Here is a 24,294-nt window from a genome sequence, read left to right on the forward strand (position 1 = left end):
CTTTTTAATCTGCATTTTATCTCTAGACGTGATAAGACAGATGATAATTCTGAAAATTAATTTCAGACACTCTGCAAAAATATTGTATCGATTTAATATATTAACAAAATAATGTATGAATAGTGTTTTTAAATGTATACGTTTTCAATAAATCTATGTTTTTATGCTTTTGTATACTGTACAGGAAAAAGTGATATGACGTCACTTATAGCATCATCAGATATTTCCTAGTCTTATGATTATCACGTGTGTGTGTGTGTGTAAGCAACACTCAAAACCACACTTCTTTAGCCCGCTTTAATAGTCCCCCCGTGTATTCTTAAAATAGTAACATTTCAAGTTTTTATATTTCACGTAAGCCAGCAGGAACAAACAAAAGACTACTTTCGTTCTTTTAACTTATTCAAAAAATGAAGCTGATGTTTTGAGCACAAAAGCTGCGTCATTCAGCACATTTTTATCAAATGTTTGTATGAATTAATACCTTTGTATGTTGATGTACTTTTTTATACGTCACAAAGGAAGATAAATTCAAAGTGAAAATATTTGTTATAACATTCAATTATATTTCATATCACATATTCTGTATTGTTTTACATTATATTAATAATTACATTCTTTCTGTATTATGTACAACATGTTATTAATCTGCAGAATATATTAACAATAACAATAATAAATAACAATAGGAAGCATTAATAAAGTAAGCTAGATTTTGATTCGTCATTTTGACAAATTATCTAGGTGATTTTTCGCAATTGAAGATAAAAACAGAGATAATCGGTAAAAAACAATCTTAAGTTATCTGCGCAAACGTAACATGCATGTTCGGTAACATATATGAGCGCAGGAAGCTGATGCATGCCATCCTATGGCGTGAAAATAAAAATAAGTTTGAGGTTTTTTTTTTAATAAAAGAGGGCGATTTATAAATGAATGAAATAAGCAAAAAATAAAAAAAATGAGTTTTAACGATTGAGGATAATAACTCATGTGGCTGCTTTCTGATATTTCTAATTTGTGACACTGGCATATAAATACAGAGTAATGGATATAAAACGATGCAGCGCTTGTTAATTAAGGGTAATGGTGTTGTTAACAGCATTTCACATGTTCAATCATTTTTCATTAATTTCACTGACAAGTTAATGCGCATTTTGCCCAAATAGCTGTATATTTATACACTTGAACTGCGAAAGGTGATAAATAAAAATATGTTAATAGATATATATTTCTAAGCATAATTCAAACCAAGGAGTTGACTAGAAAAACCTGATTAAATCGAAAACAAAATTGACAATTTGTTTTAAAAACAGAGAAAGGAAAATAAAAAAATTAAAATAAAAATACCTACATAAAAAGGAAATAATGGATATTTAGTAGTGAAATAAATTAATTAGGCATGTAGTACTGCAATGCACAAAATAATATGAATTATAAAAATAATTGAATAACTATCATTTTTAAATGACAAAAAAATTGCCAATTTAACCAATAGACAGTAGGCCTATTTATCATTCCATGATTTAAACAAGTTTGTTTAAGTACATTTACAAGTACTAAGCCTATATGATGAAATACATTTGCTTAAGCTCTGTCTACACTAACAAAATTTATGTGACAAAAAAATTTGATGTGCCAATATATGGACATGATGATGTCATATCACTGCCATATTTGGGCACATCAAACTTTTTTGTCCAACTAGTTTAATAGTGTAGACAGAGCTTTAAATCCCATGTTACTCTAGTGCTCATTAGCAAAATGAAAGTTTCAATCTTTCATCCCCATGGCTGATAATCACGTTTTTTTCATTTAGAAAGCATTTAATTTCAATTTTTCTTGACTATAAATTTAAATCAATTCATTCCATCTGTATGGTGTTGAATATGATACATTATATGGGTTTGATGCATTGCTGTAAGGACAGTCAATATATAAATTATTTATTAGAAATGTTCTTTTTTCCAAATCAACAATTAGTATGTAAAAAAAAAAAAAAAACATTTCTAATAACCAGATGAACATTTTCAATCATATAAATTATTTGTTTCAATGTTTTTAACAATATTGAGATGGAAACCTGACGGGCGAGGGAAAGTTGGACATCCAAGAACTATGTGGGATATGATGCAAAGGAAAAGATTGGGTCAGATATCTTGGAATGGAGGAACAGAGGGAGCTGCAAGTGGTATGTGATGGAAAGGAAAAGATTGGGTCAGATATCTTGGAATGAAGGAACAGAGGGAGCTGCAAGAGACCATTGTAATTGAGATTAGATGGACTAAGACATTAATAGGCTTCTAAATAAACGCTTCAGTTATTTTATCCTTTCTAAGTTGGTTCTTGCTACTCAAAGTGGAGTTTCTGGAAGGCATTTAAGAAGGAGGTCTTTGATCTCTTGAGATGCAAGTGGTGGTTCCTCTCTCCAACATCTTTCAACAATCTTCACCATCTGAAAATATAATAAATATTTTAAATATAAAAAATAAATTTTGCAGCAACCAACACAATATAACATAAATGTCAATCAATCTGCATTTAATAATAAATATAGCGTCGGTGTCCTCCACCCAAGTGGTGCTCATTGCACTAAGTGGTGCTCATTGCGAAATATAGTGATATTTTCAGATTAATTTGTAACATATGTATAATTTCATGGAAATGAGAAATACAATAAAAGCATGAACTCGATTTAAGAAATTGTCATTAATAGTTGAATTTAAGAAAACAAATTAAAAAGATTTATTGAGAAATTACTACTAATTTAATTTGAATTTCTGTAATTCAATCAAATTCAATATTTTAATCATTTGACCACAAGTTCTCCCATTGGGATAATAAATGAACTCTATTGAACGGTCAATGACCAGGATCAGAATGTATTTTTATGAATTTGAAAATTAATTTAATGGTAAACTTGTTTTGAGTAAAAGGAAGACACAAATAAAACAAGATTTTACACAAATACATATTTTTTTAAATACTACTTTAGAATGTGTATCATGGTTTTATAAAGCTTTTAAAACAGCAAAAGCTCCATATTATTAGGGTAAACAATGTTAAACATAAATGTAATTAAAGAAAGTCACATGAATAATGGGATTAAAATAAATCGACAGACAATCGAATGTGGCAACTAAATTTAAAAGAGTTAGTCAGAGCAATGAAATATGTATTGAATCCAGGAAACTGTATTTGTATCATAGTAACAAAATTAATTGAATGCATATGGTATATAAAGTAGACCTGGTTTATCCTTTGAAAGATATACCATAGTACCAGTAGGTCGAGGGTTAACTAGAGAAAATAACTGGTAATGCGTTTTATATTGAAACCTAAAATGTACGTCAGACACACAAACCTGTAAATGAAGGTAGCCCTTGTCTCGCCTCAGAATTTGCAACCAATTTGAGAAAGCTTTCGATTTCCTCTCGTCATCTCTGAGCACATCTACCGTTACTTCAGGTAACCATGGAAACTGTCGCTGTAGTTCCCCCAAATAATACTGATGATGTTTATTAATGCCAGATGGCAAGAACACTTCGCAGTATTGTATGTCTGCTGTGTCGATGTTAGTGGTACACAGTTCCGGGATCTCTCCCATATAAACGTCCAAGTTTAATTTTTGCTGGATGGAAACCATCGGGGTGTAAATATTCTCGTTCCGAATTGTGTTTCTAAGCTGCGGACTAGGAGGCTGATTAAGTGAGTTGTTTAAAGAAATGCAGCAGCATTGTCCAGGTAAAGAATTGATTAATGAGTCCGACATATCTAGTTCACATCCTGGTGTGGTTGGCCCATCTGGTAGCTGACATTTTGGACAAACTGATGCAGCACCATTTTTATGAATGTTTACGTTATCTGCACTACGCCATTTCTTATATAATTGATTGCTGTATTGGCTTCCTTCATATTGAACTTGTAACGGATTGTTCTTTACTTTTGTAAAACATGGACTTTTAGCTCCAGTTTTACGAACATAAAATTGCGAGAGAGAACTTTTATGTTTTGGTTCGGGAGTAGTCGGTGATGACGGGACTTTTTCAGTTTCCTGCCAACTTACATCATCAATTGCACTAGTACTACACGCTTTACGCAGGTCCGAGTAACGCTTATCACTATCTGTTTCTGGAATCGTTTCTGGGATGTTAGCCCTGCTCTTTTGAACTCCATCTAGAATACTTGAACGATATTCACAATCCTGGTCTGCGTGGCTTTGTATCCACGTTTCAATCATTTGACTAAGTACCGAAAAGGATGGTAATTCGTTATCTCCAGAGCCTTTTGCGTAAATCGTTGTACGACTCCTGGGAACATTTCGAAAGTGAAAGGGTGTTGGGGAGTGTGAGTTCAGATGGCGTGACCAGCCCGGAACCTTATTATTTGTACCAAGTACAGAATTATTGTCTTTTTTATTATTCTTCTTTGTGTTAAAATTTGATAATGATTCCTGTTGGGATGAGATGCCGCTATCGGTGCTGCAGATGCTCTTTCTCTTTGATGAGCCATCAGGAAGGAGTTGTAGAAGATCGTTTGTTGAATCCAGACCAAATAGATCATTATCTCCCGTTTCTGTTCCTGATGAATCAGAACTACTTCTTGACTCATTACTTTCCTTCTCAACAGTTTTTTTATTAACTTCTTTTGTAAGTGTCCTCGAGTTTTTACTTAATTCTTCTTCCAAGCTCTTTGTCGCACATGTTAGCTCACACTGTTTTTTCAAAGTATTCATTTGTTCGTTTTCTTCCTGAAATTCTTTGAGTAAATTCACAAGACTTTCTCGATATTTTCTATCGTACAATACTCGATGATTCAGTACTTCGTCAGGTTTTCTCGTGTTTATACCTTCTAATTTTTCACTTTCTTTTTCCATTTCCATAACTTGGTTGTGTGCTTCCTCCAGAAGCATGTCCAAATGTTTGGTAGTAAGATCGTTAAAGACTGGAGGTGGCATGCTTTGAACAAAATGATGTCTGTGACCACCACCGACATACGCTGCCGTCTTTACTGGATGATCTTCTGCAACATATCGATTCAAACCAGAAAGCTCTAAAGACTCTTTGATGGACTTTATGTTTCTTATTTGCAATGGTGATGACGTTACCTCTGCATCTACACTTTTTGGAGAATATTCTTGAGGTGTTTGGTCGGGTTTATCAGTTTCAACATTCAATTTGTTTTCAGTTTCTTCATCACCTTTAAGAAATGCAAAATTATTTTTTCCAGAAGCACTGAGATGCTTTCGACAATTATCCGTTGATGACCATAACAACATCTCACACAACATAATACCAAATGCACGGACATCTGCTACAAAGAGTTCCACATTTTCCGCCCACTCACTGTCATGAAAGACTTTTAAGGAGATCGAACCTGGAACATTCAGGTAATGATCTTCAATTGTTCTGTTTGCTTCCTCTTGCTTTTGTAATGTTCCTCCACGTTTTCTTCGTCTGATAGTTGAAACATCCTTTGCTTTTCCGAATTCTGATATTACCACTCTAAATTCTGAATTCTGAAATTGAATAAATATACAATTAGTGATTTGTTACTACTAAATATGCAATCTAAAATTTTTTTTTCTTCAAAATTAATATACTGTAATAATAAAATGAATAAAAACATAAATGTTAAGTCATACATACTAATTATCTTATATTTAATTATGCAATGTGAACAACGAACATATGGACATAATTAATCAAACTTCATCATCAAGTCATTAACAATTTCGATCCAATATTTTTAATTAACTGTTGCATCTCTCCTTGGAAATGACTTTGGGATTTTAAAGAAATGTTGACTTTTTACAAACTTTGATGGATATTGTATTCCTTGTGGATATTTTATTAATAAAACATTTTTTTAGATTCATCATCACATGACAACGTGCAAGTGTAAGATTAAAGAATGAACGTAATGGAAGTTAAGAATGAACTTAATGGAAGTTAAGAATGAACTTAATAAAAGTTAAGAATGAACTTAATGGAAGTTAAGAATGAACTTAATGGAAGTTAAGAATGAACTTAATAGAAGTTAAGAATAAACTTAATGGAAGTTAAGAATGAACTTAATGGAAGTTAAGAATAAACTTAATAAAGTTAAGAATGAACTTAATAAAGTTAAGAATGAACTTAATAAAGTTAAGAATGAACTTAATGGAAGTTAAGAATGATTTTAATTCATTCATCTTTTTATTTCAGAATATCATGATGACATAATATATCCATAGCAAAAGAGAAAAAAAAATCTTAATCTAAGAGCTCATCATAGAACAAAAATAAAAATATATAATATAAAGTCAATGCAACAAGGCATTCCATTGTATGTGCATTCTTGACAAATAGCCAGGATCAAAGAATTACTACTTGCATTCACACAATTTTTAAAACTAAAAACAGATTTTCTAATGAACTCATCAAAGACAAACATCATGCTTGGACTTAATTTCTAGGCTGCTTCAGCAGCAAACATAAGACATTGTTATAACATACTTTCAGTGATCTCAGAGTGCTTTTATTATATATACACCATTAGGTAATGGAAGTTAAGAATGAACTTAATGGAAGTTAAGAATAAACTTAATGGAAGTTAAGAATGAACTTAATGGAAGTTAAGAATAAACTTAATGGAAGTTAAGAATGAACTTAATGGAAGTTAAGAATAAACTTAATGGAAGTTAAGAATGAACTTAATGGAAGTTAAGAATAAACTTAATGAAAGTTAAGAATGAACTTAATGGAAGTTAAGAATAAACTTAATGGAAGTTTAGAATGAACTTAATGGAAGTTAGGAATGAACTTAATGCAAGTTAAGAATGAACTTATTGGAAGTTAAGAATGAACTTATTGGAAGTTAAGAATGAACTTATTATGGAAGTTAAGAATAAACTTAATGGAAGTTAAGAATGAACTTAATGGAAGTTAAGAATGAACTTAATGGAAGTTAAGAATAAACTTAATGGAAGTTAAGAATGAACTTAATAGAAGTTAAGAATGAACTTAATGGAAGTTAGGAATGAACTTAATGGACGTTAAGAATGAACTTAATGGAAGTTAGGAATGAACTTAATGGACGTTAAGAATGAACAATGACATATCAAACAAACAATATTTCCAATGTAGAAAATTTATGTTAGTATATACCTAAATATTAAGTAATAACTACTGACCTCAATACTTCCCCCAATGGAATTTAGTCGGGATTATAAAATAGGATGACTAAGAAGCGTTTAGGCTTTCCAAGGATTTTATAACTAAAATCATGGAAAAGTGTTATCACTCTGGGCATCTATTCTGTTGTTAGTTTATTTATTATAATCAAAACTTTTCTTTTTTAATGTTTTGTAGGTAAAATGTTTAATTTGGATAACAATTCAAAACAACTGAATATACAGTACCAGAAAAAGACAAATGTACAACAGGCGAAAACATTTCTAATAATTAAATTCATTTTAATTGGAGTATTAATTTACTTGCGTAGGAAATTAAAAAAAACATTATTCCAGGAAAAAACATGTACAATTAAAATAAATATAATATAAAATGAAACTATTCATAAACTTTTATTGGACATTCAACATAGGAAACTTAAATGTCCAATGAAAAGTATTTGTGCCGACGACGGTGCCAGCATTAGGGCCGTCACTACGTACCAAGACCTGGGCGTGATGACTCATTGAGAAATACAAGAGTGTAATCCAATTATACTATGGACAAGTCCAGAAGACCAAGGACATTATAGACCAAGATCAAATACGTTAGTCATTTCTGAATGTTCACAACAGCTGGGATCGACTGAATGTTGACAAAGACACTATATATATATATATATAGCATTGTCATTTTTTTCAGTAATTTGCCTTAGGATTTATATATATATATATATAAATCCAAAGGCAAATTACTGAAAAAAATGACATAATTTGCCTTTGGATTTATATATATATATATATAAATCCAAAGGCAAATTACAGAAAAAAATGACAATGCTGTGGGTATCAGTGGCTGGATCTCAATGGAGATACAAAAAAAAAAGCGAAAAGCTAAATCAAAACGATAAAGTAAACAGCCAGAAAAGTTAGCAGAGCTTTCGGGGCAACACTAGCCCTTCATCAGTTCATCATTATTCTTTATTTCAAATAAAAACATATGAATGTAACAAACATCCTTAAGGTCACAGCTTGGGGGACCAAGATGCAAGGCAAGACAAGACAACTAATACAAAACACTTAAAATAAGAAGCTAAAAATTGTAAACACATCCAAAAGGCATAACATTCAGATTGTTATAAAATGTTCTTTTCAGTGTATGTACCTCCACATGGCATTTACTGTCCAGTATCATGACAAATTCTGTAATACAGTATCACATGTATCATACTGTATGTGGAGTATTATGTTAGGATAAGCTATGGCCTATGATACATGTGTGACACTGTATCCCATAATGTGCCTGTGATACTGTATACACATTATAGATACTGATTCAAGAATATCTGCTAAACATATTGACGAGAACAAAATTAAAAACATGATTCCAATCATAGAGTAAAGAATTTTCACTCCAAACTAATTTAATAAATGAAAGGACTGTATAATCTAGTGTGGTACTGCAGTAATTCTAGTACAATACTGCAGTAATCTAAGTTTACTTTGGTATAGAACAGTTTGATATTTCTATTTGAAGCGTGTAGTATACTATTGCAGTAAATAGTGAAAATACTGCTGTAACATGACAGAGTGTCAATCAGATTTAAAAATAATGTTAAAGACCGACACAAAAACACATGTGAAGTGACTTAATCAAAAGTAAGGAAATTAACATGTCAAAGAGATTTATAAAATGTTGTTGCAAACTAGCCGGATAAAATCGGACGATTATTAAAATCAAATGAATGTCATAAAAACTGCCAGACAGCAGGGTTGTATTCTCGCAGAATTACGCAAACTTGATTAGATGCTGCCCAGGATATGAGCAATTTTATTTCTGAATGTCATGCAACAAAAGATTTACATCGTTTTATTGCTTTATTATGACATGTTTTATGGTATTATAAATATATCTCGTAAAGAATCAAGAAATATATTTTTGGATTTTGAAAGTATGTGAAATTGAATTTAATAATGTGATAAAAATACATGTGATTTGATGAGTGAAAATACGGACATCATACAGTACTTTCATTTAAGTCCAAATTATCAGGATGGAAATCAAATATACAAAATGATGTTGAGATCAGGGTGCAAGTTAATTTTTGAGTGAATAGTATTGTGTTTTAAAGATGTATTATCACACAAAACATGAACAAATACGAAAGAATAAATCAAACAATGAAGAGGCAATTTTATATTTGTAATGAAGTTACTAAAGTTTGTCACAAAGAAAATGGGAAAAAATGAATTTGATTAAAAAAAAAGATAAAAATAATAATAAATTTTAAATAATCATTTTTCAACCAAATTTTACAAGAAATCTAGATTCACTCCTTCAGCTTCTGGTTGACTTCATTTTTAAATTTACAATTCTATCAAATAAATAAATTTTTTAAATTTTATTACAGTAATTAAGGGGACAATATATCTTTTAACAAAATAGTTTACATTTTCAATTGTTATGTGTTTGTTTTTAAGTGTTTAACTATATACAAAACCAAAACATTGTTTAAATTTTTAACGACTAGCGTCCTAAACGCATTAGAAAATGGCAAAGACCTTTTACTGAATGACTAACACTTGCCGATTTCCCTCTATCTTCCACGGGGCAAACCGTTTCACCCTATGACTGGATATTACACCAGTTTAGCAATACAATCTAATTAGATCTTGACAGCTAAATCTTATTGAATCTACTGTGATGCTGATATACAGTTTACCTCTCTTGGGAGTTAAACAACAAGGTGTCACGACACCTTTGTCTCAAAGTATGTAAATCAAACACCTTGCCTTATTCTGATTACAGCTGCAAAAAGGAACAACTTGTAACAAGTTTGTAAACCAAAATGTGAAGTGTAAAGGCAATTTTGTAGAATATCAGAGAATTCACGAAGGACCTTGTAAGAAAATACACCAGGGAGAAGAAGCCGGTTTTCTGTTGTTTTATGTTTTAGAGATTTTATACAATGATTACTCCAAATTAATGAAAAGTTAATTGATATTTTATTAATTGATATTTTGTTTGCAAGACATTTACTATATTTAATCCTTAACTGAACATGTTTAAACAAAGAACAATGAAAGTTTCAGATTTCTGTTCTTCAAGATTCCAAATCTACCTGACAGAATAAATGCAAAGGCTCACCATCAACAAGCACTTGTTCTGATTGTTGAACTCAATTTGTAGCAGATGCGATTACACTACAACGTTTACACATCATTTCATCTGTTTGGACACGCTACGCATGGCGTGCTCGCTCGATAATCAGATTTACATTAATAACGCGTCTAATCACAACTTCTGATGTTTACTCTTTGATTCCTTTGTTTCATCACGGTCGAGTAATTACATTGACTTTATTTTTCTCGTAAGTTGTTGAATGAATGAATGTAACTTTTTTATAAATACAATCTGGAATAGTTTATGACCTTATTTACGTATTAAGAAAACTTGAGTTTAGTCAGAATGAAATCCAGATTGATATCGTTGATAACTTAATAACTAAAAGACTTTTGGCACTTTCTGTATTCATTATATAATAATATTGATTTAATCATTTTTCATCAAGTTTCTAAAGTACCTTCATATTCTCTTTAAAATGTAAGTTTAAAGGAGAACAGATCACTAGATTCTCCCACAATGATTTGTCCCTCAAATATGTTGGTAAGTTTCAATGAAAATGTTGAAAGATGTCTTTTCTTTCCTGCCTATACATTTTTTTTAAATTTCATACACATCAAACATAAAAAAAAAACCACCATCAATTTATAACTATATAATTTTAAGCTGTGTATTTTCTGAATATTTTTTCATGAATAAATGAATACTGTCATGGTAGTTAATTTCTTCTCACTTTATTTCAAACAATCTGTAAATCTTAATTCTTATTCTATAATGGATCCTTTTATTGCTTCTAAAACATATACAAAAATCAATAACCAACCTGCTTGGCAGCGTTAATGAAACCTAATGAAGAATTTGTGGTAATGACTCGTAGAGTATAGGACAAAAGTTCAAACATGCGTTAAATATCATGCTTGATTACCAATGCTCTACATACAGAGACTAAGGATACTATTTCAAATACAGAAAAGTGTTTTCTTTTATTTCTCGTTTGTTTTGTGTAAGCCTATTCAATGACGATTGCTTTAACTAGATAAACCAACACAAATATAATTTCATATTGAGGTTGAATCTATTTTCATACCCCCACCTACAAAGTACAAGTTGGGAGAAGGGGAAGGGGGTGGGGTCCCAATTGTCATCACAAGAGACGATTGTCTCTAAGATTGTGGGAAACTAAGGCAAGCGGCCAAAATGTAAATGATTCAAAGTGAATCATAGAATAAATTTTAGGAACACAAAGCACTTTGTCAGTTAATAAAAGCTAGTTGTTTAAGACGACGTGTGCGAACAGAGAGTAAACTGATTTAATATATAGTGACTAAGAAAAAATTAAGAGAAATCAGGTCAATATCTGATATGTACTGTTTTATGCTCAAAGAAGAACCAAAGCTCTGTCTACACAATCAAACTGGTTGATACACCCAAATATGGTAGTGATATGCCCAAATATGGTAGTGATATGCCCAAATATGGTAGTGATATGACATCATGTCCATATATGGGTACATTACATTTTTTTTGTCACATAATTTTTGATAGTGTAGACAACTGTAACTAAATGATAATGTTTTTTTATTTTGTGTTAAATATAAAATATAAATAAAGCAAAACATGTTGCCTAATGTTATTTTTAAACCCTTACAAGCTATTGGGTGCTTGTAATATGCGTTAAATTTACTAATTTCTGAACTAAATAATCATATGATATTAATTTCCTGTTGATTGCTAGTCAGGGTGCTGTAAACATCGACACTAGGATAAACACAAACTAAAACCACATCATTATGAATAAGAATGGTATTTACATAGTGTATAGGAGGTTGTTGGTTCGAATCCAAAGGTTATCAAGTTTTAGTTTAACTTTATTTTGAAAATCAAATGCTAAAATTGTGAATTGAATAATTTAATAAATGGAAATGGAATAGTGTACATAAAATCATTTTAAACAAAGATTTATTATTTCCGTACGATAATTCATTGCACCAATCAACAGTCTTAATGTTTTATATTTACCCATAATCCTTCATGAAACATGTTGATGGATATAACCGGTCAAAGAGGATGAACATTTAACAACTTAATGTATAAACATTGTTTAGTATAACATTTCAGACGCCATTACTTGGCTAATTTTTGCGGTGTTTTTGTAGACTAGACAAAATGTTGAATGTTTTCAGGGCTAATGAGTCAACGTAGGCAGGCCTACATCAGAAGCAGGACAAATAGTTGAACTTACTTCAATACATTGCCCTCTGGTATTATGTACGGTTAAAATAATGATTCACACCAATGAAGAATACAGATCTACTCTAGAATGTCCTCTACAATTAAACTAAACAAATATAAAATTAAACTTGATGCTTGACTAGCATATTTATTGTATCCGAGCAAAATTGAAAATATTGACATGAAATCTTTATAATCCACTCAAGGGCGGCTCAATGTTTTTTTAACAGGGAACGCTAACATATAATATAGTCTGTAAAAAATAGTATAAAAAAGTAGTTCATACAGTAATGTCCTTGGAGAACGCAGTACAGTAGCTATAACGCTACTACATCTTTATCATAGAAGCAGATTATTATTAAATTTGTTACTACAGTACAACTAAAATAAATGTAGTTTCTGTCTAAATTAAACAGAAAATAATCACAACTAAACAACATGTTTTTATGAAACGTTGTCTTATAAATAGCCTGAAGAAATTAAATATAAAAACAAAAGTATCAGTACTGTTTTGCCCGGAAGCACTTCCATATTATGGATACATTTCACCAAAGAAAGCCTCACAAGGTTTTTGAAAAAATATTTCTGGTCTTTAGAAATATTAACAGGGTCATATTTATGAGATTAATAGATTTTTAATAGACAACCTTCCTAAATGCATTATAAGATTTACTTACCAAGTTCAGGGAGTGATTTGTCTTGTAGCGATATATAGAAATATATTAAATATGTCATGAAGAGGATTAGCGATAATTTGTTATGTTGTCAACTATTACTCATTTAAATTCATGTGACCATTTCGTTATCTACACCCTGTTTATAAATTCAATACAGTACAATCCTATTTACTATTCATCTTTCATTTATTCTGGTTTATTTTGAAAAGACATTGCAGTAAAAAATTGAATTGCGTCCAATAACATCAATAGAAAAATACAACCATAAAAATAGGAAAAAAACGATAGAATCCAGCAAAATTGCACACAAACATCAAATATTAAAAATATAATTCATAGAAATAAGTCTCCTATTAAGGAGATACCTTAGAAATTCCACAAAGTTTTAGCAATGAATATTTGATTATCATTATATTTAATAAAAAAAGTTTAGTAAAATTACCTTAGAGTTTCCTCCACCAATCAGAATATTGGTTGCCTGTATTCTATTGTGGATGATGTTTCTTGAGTGCAAGAAGCAGAGACCTTCTGAAATGTGACTGGTTATTTTGTGAATGGTTGTGTCTGTCAGTTTACCCTGCTGGTGCTCTAGTAGAAAGTTCTGCAGGTTCCCATACTCAAAAAATGGACTACATAAATATCTGAGAAAGAAATCAAGATTATTTAATTAATATTCATTCATTTAAACATGAAAAATAAAAATTAATAAATCAGACTTTGAATAAGTCATTTTGTAGTTTTAATCAAGTTAATCACTTCCGTAGAAAAAAATCCCCAAAATTAATGTTTTCACTTATAAAATAAACAGTTAAATTAAACCAAAAATCTATTGGCTGGACGCCATATTTCCTACTATGAAACATCACTCAAATTCAGTTTATCATGGAACAAAAAAAATGAGCTGTTTTAACTGCTAAACGGTTTAAAGGGCAATATTCTTGTACCCACATTTCACTTTTGTTGTACACATAGTGGTGTGTTTATAAAGTTCATCATTATGATTAAATTTGATTTCTGTAGGTTTTGCAATTCATTTGATTAATTTTGATTACAATTAATTTTATAATTAATTCAATTTTGAGAATAAGCTGTCATTCCATTCTTCTGTCATGTCACTATTGAGGGGACAAATATGTCATCAGGAAATAAATTAATAAAAGATTATAATTAGATTAGAGAAATGTAAAAATTAGTCACAAAAGAATAACATTGTACACGTGAGCAAGTTCAACAATGTGACAATGTCCAAGAGTAAAAAAATAATTACTTAGTCAAATTTGAACACCTGGTTATTTTAATGATGAACGAACGAGCGTTGAACTCTGACATACCAATGAAAAATTAAAAAACATGTGTACGAAAACAAAACAATATAATACACCACCTCCTACTGTCCAATCAAATCAATTCATAATCAACGTAATGAGAAAATTCAAATTTGATCATAAATTCATATTTGATTAATTTATCTTTTATATTTTCATTTCAAAAGGTATTTACTCTACGGTGATAACATAATCATTTTCAGAGTGATTGGTATTCCAACAGTGCATGAATTTGAAACAATTTCGCCTGGGGTGAAATGCTGGACGAGTTACACATTTCTTTTACCTTCTCGTGTTTGATGTTCTAACACGTTGAGTTGATCAGTTTGCTGTGCCCTCATGCAAACTGATTGTTTTTATTGATAATCACTTACAGGTAAAACTACATACAATACCGCAGGTGGAATATGTCTAGGACACTGAAGGCGTAATAAAGATGGACATGTGTGTGTGGAAGTTTATAGGTAAAGTGTAGCCCTATATCTACTTTCTTATTACTACATGACCCGTGATTTACTTATAGGCCTACTAACTAATACTATCGGCATACTGGCAATTCATGTATCTGTCCATTTGTTTTACTCATTTAAAGCTCTGTCTACACTATCAAACTTTATGTGACAACAAAATGTGATGCGCCCATATATATTTTACGTCGTCTATTAATTTTTAGTTACAACAAAAATATGATTGCTTAAAATAATTTCATATTTAATTATAATAATCATCAGTTCATCATTTTTATGATAAATTCTCATTTTTAATTTTCCTGTGTTTTCTTCAACCACATCCTTGACTTGCTTCCTTTAATTAATAATTCTGATCTCATCTTGTCAAACATTTCATCATGTCCGTCACGTTCACATAAAGTCATTTCATAATTCCAATAATTAAATTTAACAGTAGGACTACTTTACATTGCATCATGGCAAACTTATTTTTACTTCTTGAAGAAATTACTATAAATGGCCAATCCAAACTTTTTTGGAATAAAGCAGAGTTTTATGATTTTGAAAACTTTAATACAGATTAACATTAACATTTTGAGATGTTTAGAGTTATAAATAGCATATATGCTGTCTATATTAGATACAACAATTTGAATATTATTAATTATTAGTTAATATTAAAAACTTTCATTACTGTAACTTGTAAGCGGTATAATCACCTCTTCATCCCAAGTAATTAATTTTAAGAATATTTGCCAAGAAATTCTGTTTGCATTTTCTCTCTTGGATGAAGTTGTTTTATACTCGCAGTAAAAATGTTCAATTTAATTCCCAGATGAACTGCTAAAACTTGAATCGCGTTCAAAACAAAGTCGTCTAAAAGCTTATTCAATTAATAATTTTATTTCAGTGTAAGTAAATAAAATAGCAAATAAAAAAGAATATTGAAATATCCAAATGTTTGGAATGAAAAATCATCAAGTTAATGTTAATGTTGTTGTATTTATATAGTGCAAGCAGCAGATGGTTTCAAAGTGATTAAAATATAATGGAGACTAAACAAGTTTACAGATTAAATTTACTCACTAAAAAGGTGTTTTTTCAATTTTGATTAAGTTACAAATATATGTCAATCAAATAATAATAAATTATGGCAAAACTTCACACTATGACCACTCTCATGAGTTTTTTTTTTCATATTTCATCATCAATATACATACACTACATAAAGCAAGACCTCTTCCTTTAAAAACACTAGACAGAATTATATCTTAATTATAGTACTGTTTATAATGAACATGGGAAATGGTTTACAATTCATGCAACTAATAAACACAAACTAACTAAATCTAAAGAGAAGATCAATCAAACGATAAACAATCTACCTTTCAACTGCTAATATACTGGACTGCGTGCTCGGTGGGCCGCCAATAACAATCGTTTTGTGATTGTCAGAATGCCAGTGTTTCATTAATACGTTCGGATGGCCTCCAGCGAATGTGATTTTCTCTAATGTGCTAATCTCATTCTTCCAGCGTTTGTAGTGAGATTTTGAGAAGAGTTTTATCATGCCCTGACGGGACGCATTGCTTGTCCTCGACGTCCATTCTATCTTCCCAAACATCTGTAAAGAGATAAAATTATTAAGAATTCTAGAAATAACCATAATTTCCCCTTTCACTTCAATTTCTACATTTCAAACCTCTCTACCGTTTGTAAAACAATTGAAGAAATGATATAATTTAAATAATTTATTTAATCAAATAAATACAAAACGCTCTATACATGTATTTGACCAAAGCCACTTTAATGTGACATCATTGTTATTTTTTATTAACAATATGACCAGGAAAAATTATTTACCTATTAAAACCGTAATATAAAGAAAAACTAGTGAACCGTTTATTTATCTTTTAACGTCATTTCATGAGAAGTGAATAAATAATAATTATTCATATTTCTCACGTTTTTTGGGAAAAATATATATTTATTTTAAATTAAAATGTATAGTATTGTAAAATCCTGTTTATTTTGTTTCTGTACAAGATCAAGTTCTCGTTAGATGATAAGTAGTGGTGTGTTAATAATAAGATAAAATCATGTCTATCACAGTATCCTGTTGCGTAAGGGTGTCTGTTGAGCAACGTAACAAACTCATTTGCAAATCAGATTCCGTGGACGCTTTCTTTTTATGATCAACTAATGTAGTTACATAATGTTAACAATAACATTACTCGCATAGATATAAACATTATTTATTAAAAGATTTTGTTTTCTTGGTTTTTGTGTATTATTATTACCGAAAACATACACAGGAATACATACAGTAATATCTACTTCTTCTACTTGTTCCGTTAACATAAATTTTCCAGAAAATATAATCTGCTAAAGTGGTGTAATCTAGTTATTAATTACTACACCTGTTTCGTAAACTGTTCCAACTATCGTTTACACTTCCACCTGACGTCTTCCTACTTTCATAATCCATATAAATGCGTGAAATTATCCTAAGGGAGTATGGGAAAACTTCCTTCTCCTACTTTAGTAGGCCAACAGTACGGCTTTGTGGAAAAAATGTTTTTGGGCCAATTTTGAATACTAATAGTTTAAATGTTGTTCCTTGCTATTCGGAGAATTAGATTCACAAATAATACAAAAAATAATAAATATACTGTAGATGCCTCATATTCTTACTTGTTATTATTTTGTGTGACCATGTTAAAGGGCCAACTGAGACAAGTTTACTTCGAGGTAGGTCCTCATTATTAATTGTATGGCATTTCATGAAATAAATGTTTGTTGAATTTTGAAATTTAATTCCTGTGTTGTAAAATCTAGATCTACCTAATATTTAAAAGCGTAATTTCTACTTCTAGTATATTAAACTGGAAACTACTAGCATGATCTTCTGATCACTATTTAGATATGTCCTTGGCCTCTACACCACCTAACACGAGGTACGGTATCATCATACGTTAAATCTATATGATTGACGAACACGAACACATGATGAAACATACGTATTGTAATACACTATCATTATATTAAGTTTAATTTCAAAACAACTGACAAGCAATTATACAATGTCATGACTTGACATGGTAAAGACTTTAGAAAGTTGTGGTTTTCATCAAGAACCGTTGACCATTCCGACTATTAATAACGTCCAAATTCAAATACTTTCGGTTGTTATAACTTATGTAGTAAGATTATGAAAAAACTATACCACGATTACCACTACAATTTTCATTCAAAAACATACCAAACACAGATAGACTTTGAGGAATACTGTACAATTTAACTAAATGCTGTGTTCATCAACGTTAGTAACTGTATCCTGATTGGTCAGATGTTTTCATCAAGTAACATACATTTACTATACTTATCAATAAATTGTTAGATTTTAGCAAATGTTTAAAATCATCCTTTGATTTTCTTTTTTACAGTTTACCACATCTCCTTACCCATAGATGTCAATTTTCAAATAGTTCATCATTTCTAAGCTCAGTGAACTAAGGAGTCATTTGGCACCTGTTGGCGCCAAATGTACGCATTTCCTACCTCATTTGTCATGGGATTCTCACTTATGATCAATGTATGTTTCTGCTTTTCATCATGTTCCTTTGATTTTGTATTGAAATTAATCTTACTGAACCTTAATATCAAATTAACTTAACACAGAATTACAAAACTAAACTTAAACCTAAAAAATAACTGAAACACTTGTTGCTTTCTCAATATGTTGTGTACAATAACTAGTATCATTTGTTGCTAGTCATATAATTATGGTGCAACATTGTCATTAAGTAAGTAAGGTTAATTAAAACATTTTTAATATTTGTTTATTTTGAAAATTTGAATTTAAAAATCTTGTACTCATAAAAAGTTAATTTAGTTATTTTTTACACTTTGTTTATTTTATCTGCTGATTCATGATGTCGTTGATAAAAATGTGCTACTGACATTGAAAGACCTTTGTAATCATCAACTGCATTCAAAGATTTGACATCACAGAGTTACAATGCAATTATCAATTGTGTCAGAAAATAAGAAAAACAAAGTTAACTCTATCATTCCTACACAGTATCATTTTTAAATCCTTTTTATCTGAAATGTCATTTCTAATCTAAACATTACATTTTTTTAACCTTTAAATTGAGAATTTTGGATGAATCATGCTGGGTAACTAACCTCTAACGTAACTTTTTTACAAACTAATTTTAATTAGAGTTTGTTTTCAAGTTACCAAATAAAGTAACAGATATCAAGTCCAACCACCTTATCCAGCAAATTCACAATTCTCATAAAAATCAACAACAAACTAACAGTTAACAACAACAATTAACAACCAGGATAATTAACTATGAAATTTATTTTCCAAAGGGGTTTTTCTAAATTAGCAAATTTCAGAAAAAAATAAGCAAATTGAAGACTTACCGATTTTCCTTTTTCATGGCCAGCCATCTGAAGTGTCTGCAGCCACTTGACATCAGTTGGTGGTGGTGACTTGGTGGATCTTTGAAGACTCTCAATCTGGTCATTATCTGGTTCTCTACAGATGTACATATCTCTAGGCATACTTACTGATCCAGTCAGTTGCTGCAGTTTCATTTTAATAGTTGTTCCACTTCCAGATACTAAAAACAAATATTTCATTCACTTTTATTGCTAAGAACAAATAAACCAGCAAACATGGATAAATTGACTTATAAAATGTGACAATATGAGGTTAAAGACAAAGATGACTAATTCCATTAAATTATATAACAAATCCGGCTAAAATTCACATTAAATTTGATATCAGGTGCCCATTAGTAATTAAGAGTTATATACTGTGTAATATTGGTTAGATGTAATCAATTTAATACATCTTGAATCATATTTTCAATTCAATTTCAATTTCTTTTATTTCAAAAATATTTCATTCATATCAAAAAACGTACAAACAGGAAAAGTAAAAAAAAAAAATTCAAACACAAGCTTAAATTTATAGAATACTTATCAATCCATTTTACTGGTGGGAATTAGTCTAAATTACTATTAAACCAAATTCACTTTTCTTTTATAGAAGTACAAAGAATGTCATGAAAGACCTACTCGTATCATAAAAGAATATTACAGTACTAATTGATGAGTATTGTAGAATTGACAAGACAACAAACAGGTGTTACGATGCACATAAAATGGAGAGATATTCCTCGTCATCATTGTGTCATTGATTACTGAATAAAAGGAAACAACTTGTTCCCGAACAGGTGATGACATAAAATCATTCCGGATATGATGATGGATAAATACTTTTAAAAATCAATTAATTTATACTTAAATACAAAACTTATTTTTATCTTTCCTATTAAAGAGTGTTAGGCCTACTATAGCAATAGGTCAATATAGAAAATGTAATTTTAATTTATTTAAAAACAGCCCAAAAATATTTTAGAATACTATACAGTACTCTTTTGTATTAAAAAAGAATAGTAACCATAGCTACAGTAGCATGAGGCAGACAAGGAGGTCGCCTCGTCTGAAAAATATTAACTTCCCATCCCAATTCCCCCATAGAGATATTCATATTTTATATTAATAATTACCGTATATTTAAGCATTTTGCCTCATCTGTTTTTAACCTCTCGCTACAGCCTTGAGTTATGCAATAATTAATATAAATAATGATGAAGCATATGATGTGTAATATTTGTACATAATAATAGAGAAATTATAATTTTCTATACCGTAATTAATGATAGGAAAGCATAGCTGTGTTAATTAGTATAAATCATGTTTTCAATTATACTTGGACACTTATTCTATCAAGAATGCTAGAAAGCTTGCCAGCAACCTTGTTGTATTCAATATACAGTATATTAAAAAGGCTTCTATTTTATGCCATTAAAAGTATATTCTGTAGAAAACAAGCAACAAACTTAAGAACTACTATATTTCTTCGGGTATACAGTAATCCCACTTCTGGTCTAATCCCACCCCCTAGTTTATGTCTGATTTTACAAACCGGCATATCCCAGGTATAGTCCCAGTATTGACTTTTGGTCTGGATGTAAGTCCCTCTCTAGCCAGTTCAGATGAGTTTTTACAAAATATTCTTACCAATAATCTGTTTTCCAGTACCAGGGTTTCTCCGGGTATAGTCCCACCCCCAAAGTTGGCCCAATTTTGTGTTCTAGTGGGGTGGGATTTAACCAGAGGATATACGGTAATTGAAAAGGTTTCTATTTTATGCCATATAATAATTCTGCAGAAAACAAGAAACAACCTTTTAAAATTACTTGACAATGACATTGACAAGCATTTTTGTTATGAAAAGTTGAGTTTGACACCTTAGGGTTGTGTTCAAATTATTGTTGTACTAATTGTTTAACTTAACAGTGATTACCAAACTTAAATTAGATTATTTACAATTAGTTAATTGTTCATAACAATGTGTATTTTAGTTAAATAATTGATTTAAGAAGCACTTAAAATTCCAGTGTTGCAATGAAACTTTGCTTGTTAGCCTGCTAACTTAATCGGATTTCCTGTTAAAATGTTCTGAATGGTCGAGTGTTTCCATAGAAGCAGACTACAATAGGTAAACTTGACCAATGAGGCAAACTTATATTAAGAACTTGTGAAAAACTGGGTTTAATTATTTTAAAAAGCTGTTATAATCTAAAGATTGAAATACAACACCTTTAACTTGTGAAATTTTCCTTAATTTTTACAATCCAATTTATTGTAAAAGTATTTGAGATTAGTTGTTATTGTATTTTTTATTTGTGTGAACATGATCTGGGTTTATTAAAGGTAATTTACACAAATTACATATTAAGTTAATTTTCTGCTCTTATTTACATTTTACAGTCTTAATCTCTGTCCAGACAACATATTGTGGAAGTCACAGAGGAGTAGTTGTAGTAGTTGTTCCTGGGCACTTGACCATATGGCATTGGACGTTTGACCACTAACATTGTCATATTGTGTATACATCAATTTATTTTCAGGAGTACAACTACTAAAACATCAATAACCAACAACCTATACAGTATCTTAATAAAGCTCTTCTTAATGTTACTGCATTACTGACTGAATCAAGTATCAACCAAGAAAGTCCTTCAGACTAAACTTGCATTGCCTACATTAACAACCTTCAATAAATTAAGAGAGCTAATTGGCCCCTGGATGTTATTAAAACATCTCTCGATTTATCTAAACTTGAAACTTGATCAATGCTATGCGAGATCACACATTGACAACACCTGGAATTGTTTTTATTGACAACATGGATTTGGCCTGTAGCCTAAAACCTGAAGAAATCTTGAAAAAGCAGAAATATAAATAATAACTATACTACACAACATCTATGTTTTAAATTTTGTGTAAAAACATATTCATTTAAGTATACCTACTACCGTATAATATATATACCTCTTTTTTAAAACTAGTGCTACACTATTTTTAACAATCATCTAATTCTGAAACAATACTTGAAAAGTGACATTTCTATAAACAAATATCTAAATTTAATCCAATTCCCATCAAAATTGTAATATAATATAAGCCTGTTGTTAAAATAGTTGCCGAACAAATTTGACTTAATTGAAATAGAAAATATTTAAGAAGGGTTAAACAGTTACAATTACATCGTAATTGAATGGGTTAAAAAAAGGGGGAAAAAATCAAAGTTGCCGAAAAAGAAAACACGCTTTGTAGATTTAATCTGGAGGGTGGGATCCTTTGATAAGCATTGAACCAGGGTAATATTAAAAAGTAAACAATGGTAAGAAAATCTGTAAAGAAATGTACCAATATAAGATTGTGTTTGATTGTTGATTAGAACGGATTAATGCATTGGAGTCTTCAGGTCAAGTGTGTACATTAACAAAGAAATTAATTGGATTATTATACAACATTTCTTTATTTCTATTTTTTTGTAAAATCTATAGGAGTTAGAAAAGGTAATCTAACACTGTTTTTGCAGTAAAAAAGGTTACTTTCTCTTGAAAACAGACATTGCTATAAGGAATTCCCTACTGATAACATGCAACAACATTTTATCTATTATTGCCATGTGATTCAAACTCCTAACAACGAGACATTGCTAAAGCTTGGTTCCTTCTTAAGCAAGGCATGGAAGTAATCTCACTGCAAGTAATTTGACCAATCACAACAACTAACTTAGGTTATGCCTACGTTGTTGAAATGCGTCCAAATGGGAACCAAGTCCTAGCAACAGTTACGGAATCAAATATATTGATCAAAAAGTAAAAATAAAATAATCTATAATCTTTATTAGGAGTTTGAATCACATCTTTTATATATCATTTTACACATTAAAAAAAATTGATGTATTATACCTTTTTGTTTACAAGAATGTAGAAAAAGACCAACTCGTCCTTGCTCCATTCCGAGCGTCGCAAGATATAGCAACGGATTAACAATCGATTCAAACGGTAACACAAATCCAAATACCCACTGGATTAATCCCGTGCTTATCGACGAACCAGCATACGCGTTAAATCCAATAACCAATACGGGAATCCAACAAACAGTGGTTGCTAATATGATGAACGAAAAACGCTTGGCAAATACTATTTCACGCCTTATAACGCGTGCTTCCATCGGTATGGCCATTACCAATGTGTTTTTCTGTCGTTGTAATTGACAAATTATTAACAATATTTCCAGTGAGATTGTGAGAACGACAAACGCAGAGTAACAGAACAAGACTAACGTATAAATCCACAAAGATTCTTGCGGTGGTCTGAGCACTAAACACAAAGTGTTCCAATATGTTTGCACGGTGGGTTTAAAATATTGCACAGGAAGGTATGGAACGGAAGATAAGCCAAACATTGCTACCCATTCCAATAAAATTAAGATTTTATAAAATGATAGATAGTTTTTTGTTCTACGGAACTTTTTTGGGAAGAGTTTGCCAAGGAGAAGGTTCGTAGCCATTGTGATCATAATCGTCAGAGTAATGTTAAAAGCCAACGTTCCTATGAATCCTGTTACATTGCAAAGAGGCTGAAACTGTTGAAGTCGTTCCGGTTGAGTGTCCAGCGAGAAGATGGCGTCCATTGCAGCAATCAGAATCAGATACACGGACACTAAAAAGTTTGCGATACACAGGTTGTGTAAAAAGAAGCTTGTGATTCTGCATTCTCGTTTTTGCAACAAACGAACGACAAGACAAAAAACGTTGAGGAAAATTGACACAACAATGCACGTCCAAATAAATCCAATTAAAATATTTGAAGCAAAGAGCCCCATCTTGCTTGTATTCTCTTCTTCGTACTATTCCACAACTTTTATCATCTTTAATTGTTGAGTTGGT

The 24,294-nt window shown here is 30.6% G+C and overlaps 1 protein-coding gene across 1 annotated transcript; it reads right to left on the bottom strand.

Annotated features, from left to right (window-relative positions):
* Nucleotides 1–587: 587 nt before the first annotated feature.
* Nucleotides 588–23,813, bottom strand: LOC140060820 (uncharacterized). Its single transcript, XM_072107169.1, has 6 exons — nt 23,312–23,813; nt 19,398–19,597; nt 16,346–16,584; nt 13,629–13,827; nt 3,365–5,518; nt 588–2,455 (listed from the first exon to the last, which is right to left on the bottom strand). Exons 1-6 carry the CDS (start codon nt 23,808–23,810, stop codon nt 2,354–2,356), a joined length of 3,393 nt encoding a protein of 1,130 aa, XP_071963270.1. The 5' UTR covers nt 23,811–23,813; the 3' UTR covers nt 588–2,353.
* Nucleotides 23,814–24,294: the final 481 nt, after the last annotated feature.

This window comes from Antedon mediterranea, chromosome 10, assembly GCF_964355755.1.
Source record: "Antedon mediterranea chromosome 10, ecAntMedi1.1, whole genome shotgun sequence".
In the NCBI taxonomy this organism is placed as follows: domain Eukaryota; kingdom Metazoa; phylum Echinodermata; class Crinoidea; order Comatulida; family Antedonidae; genus Antedon; species Antedon mediterranea.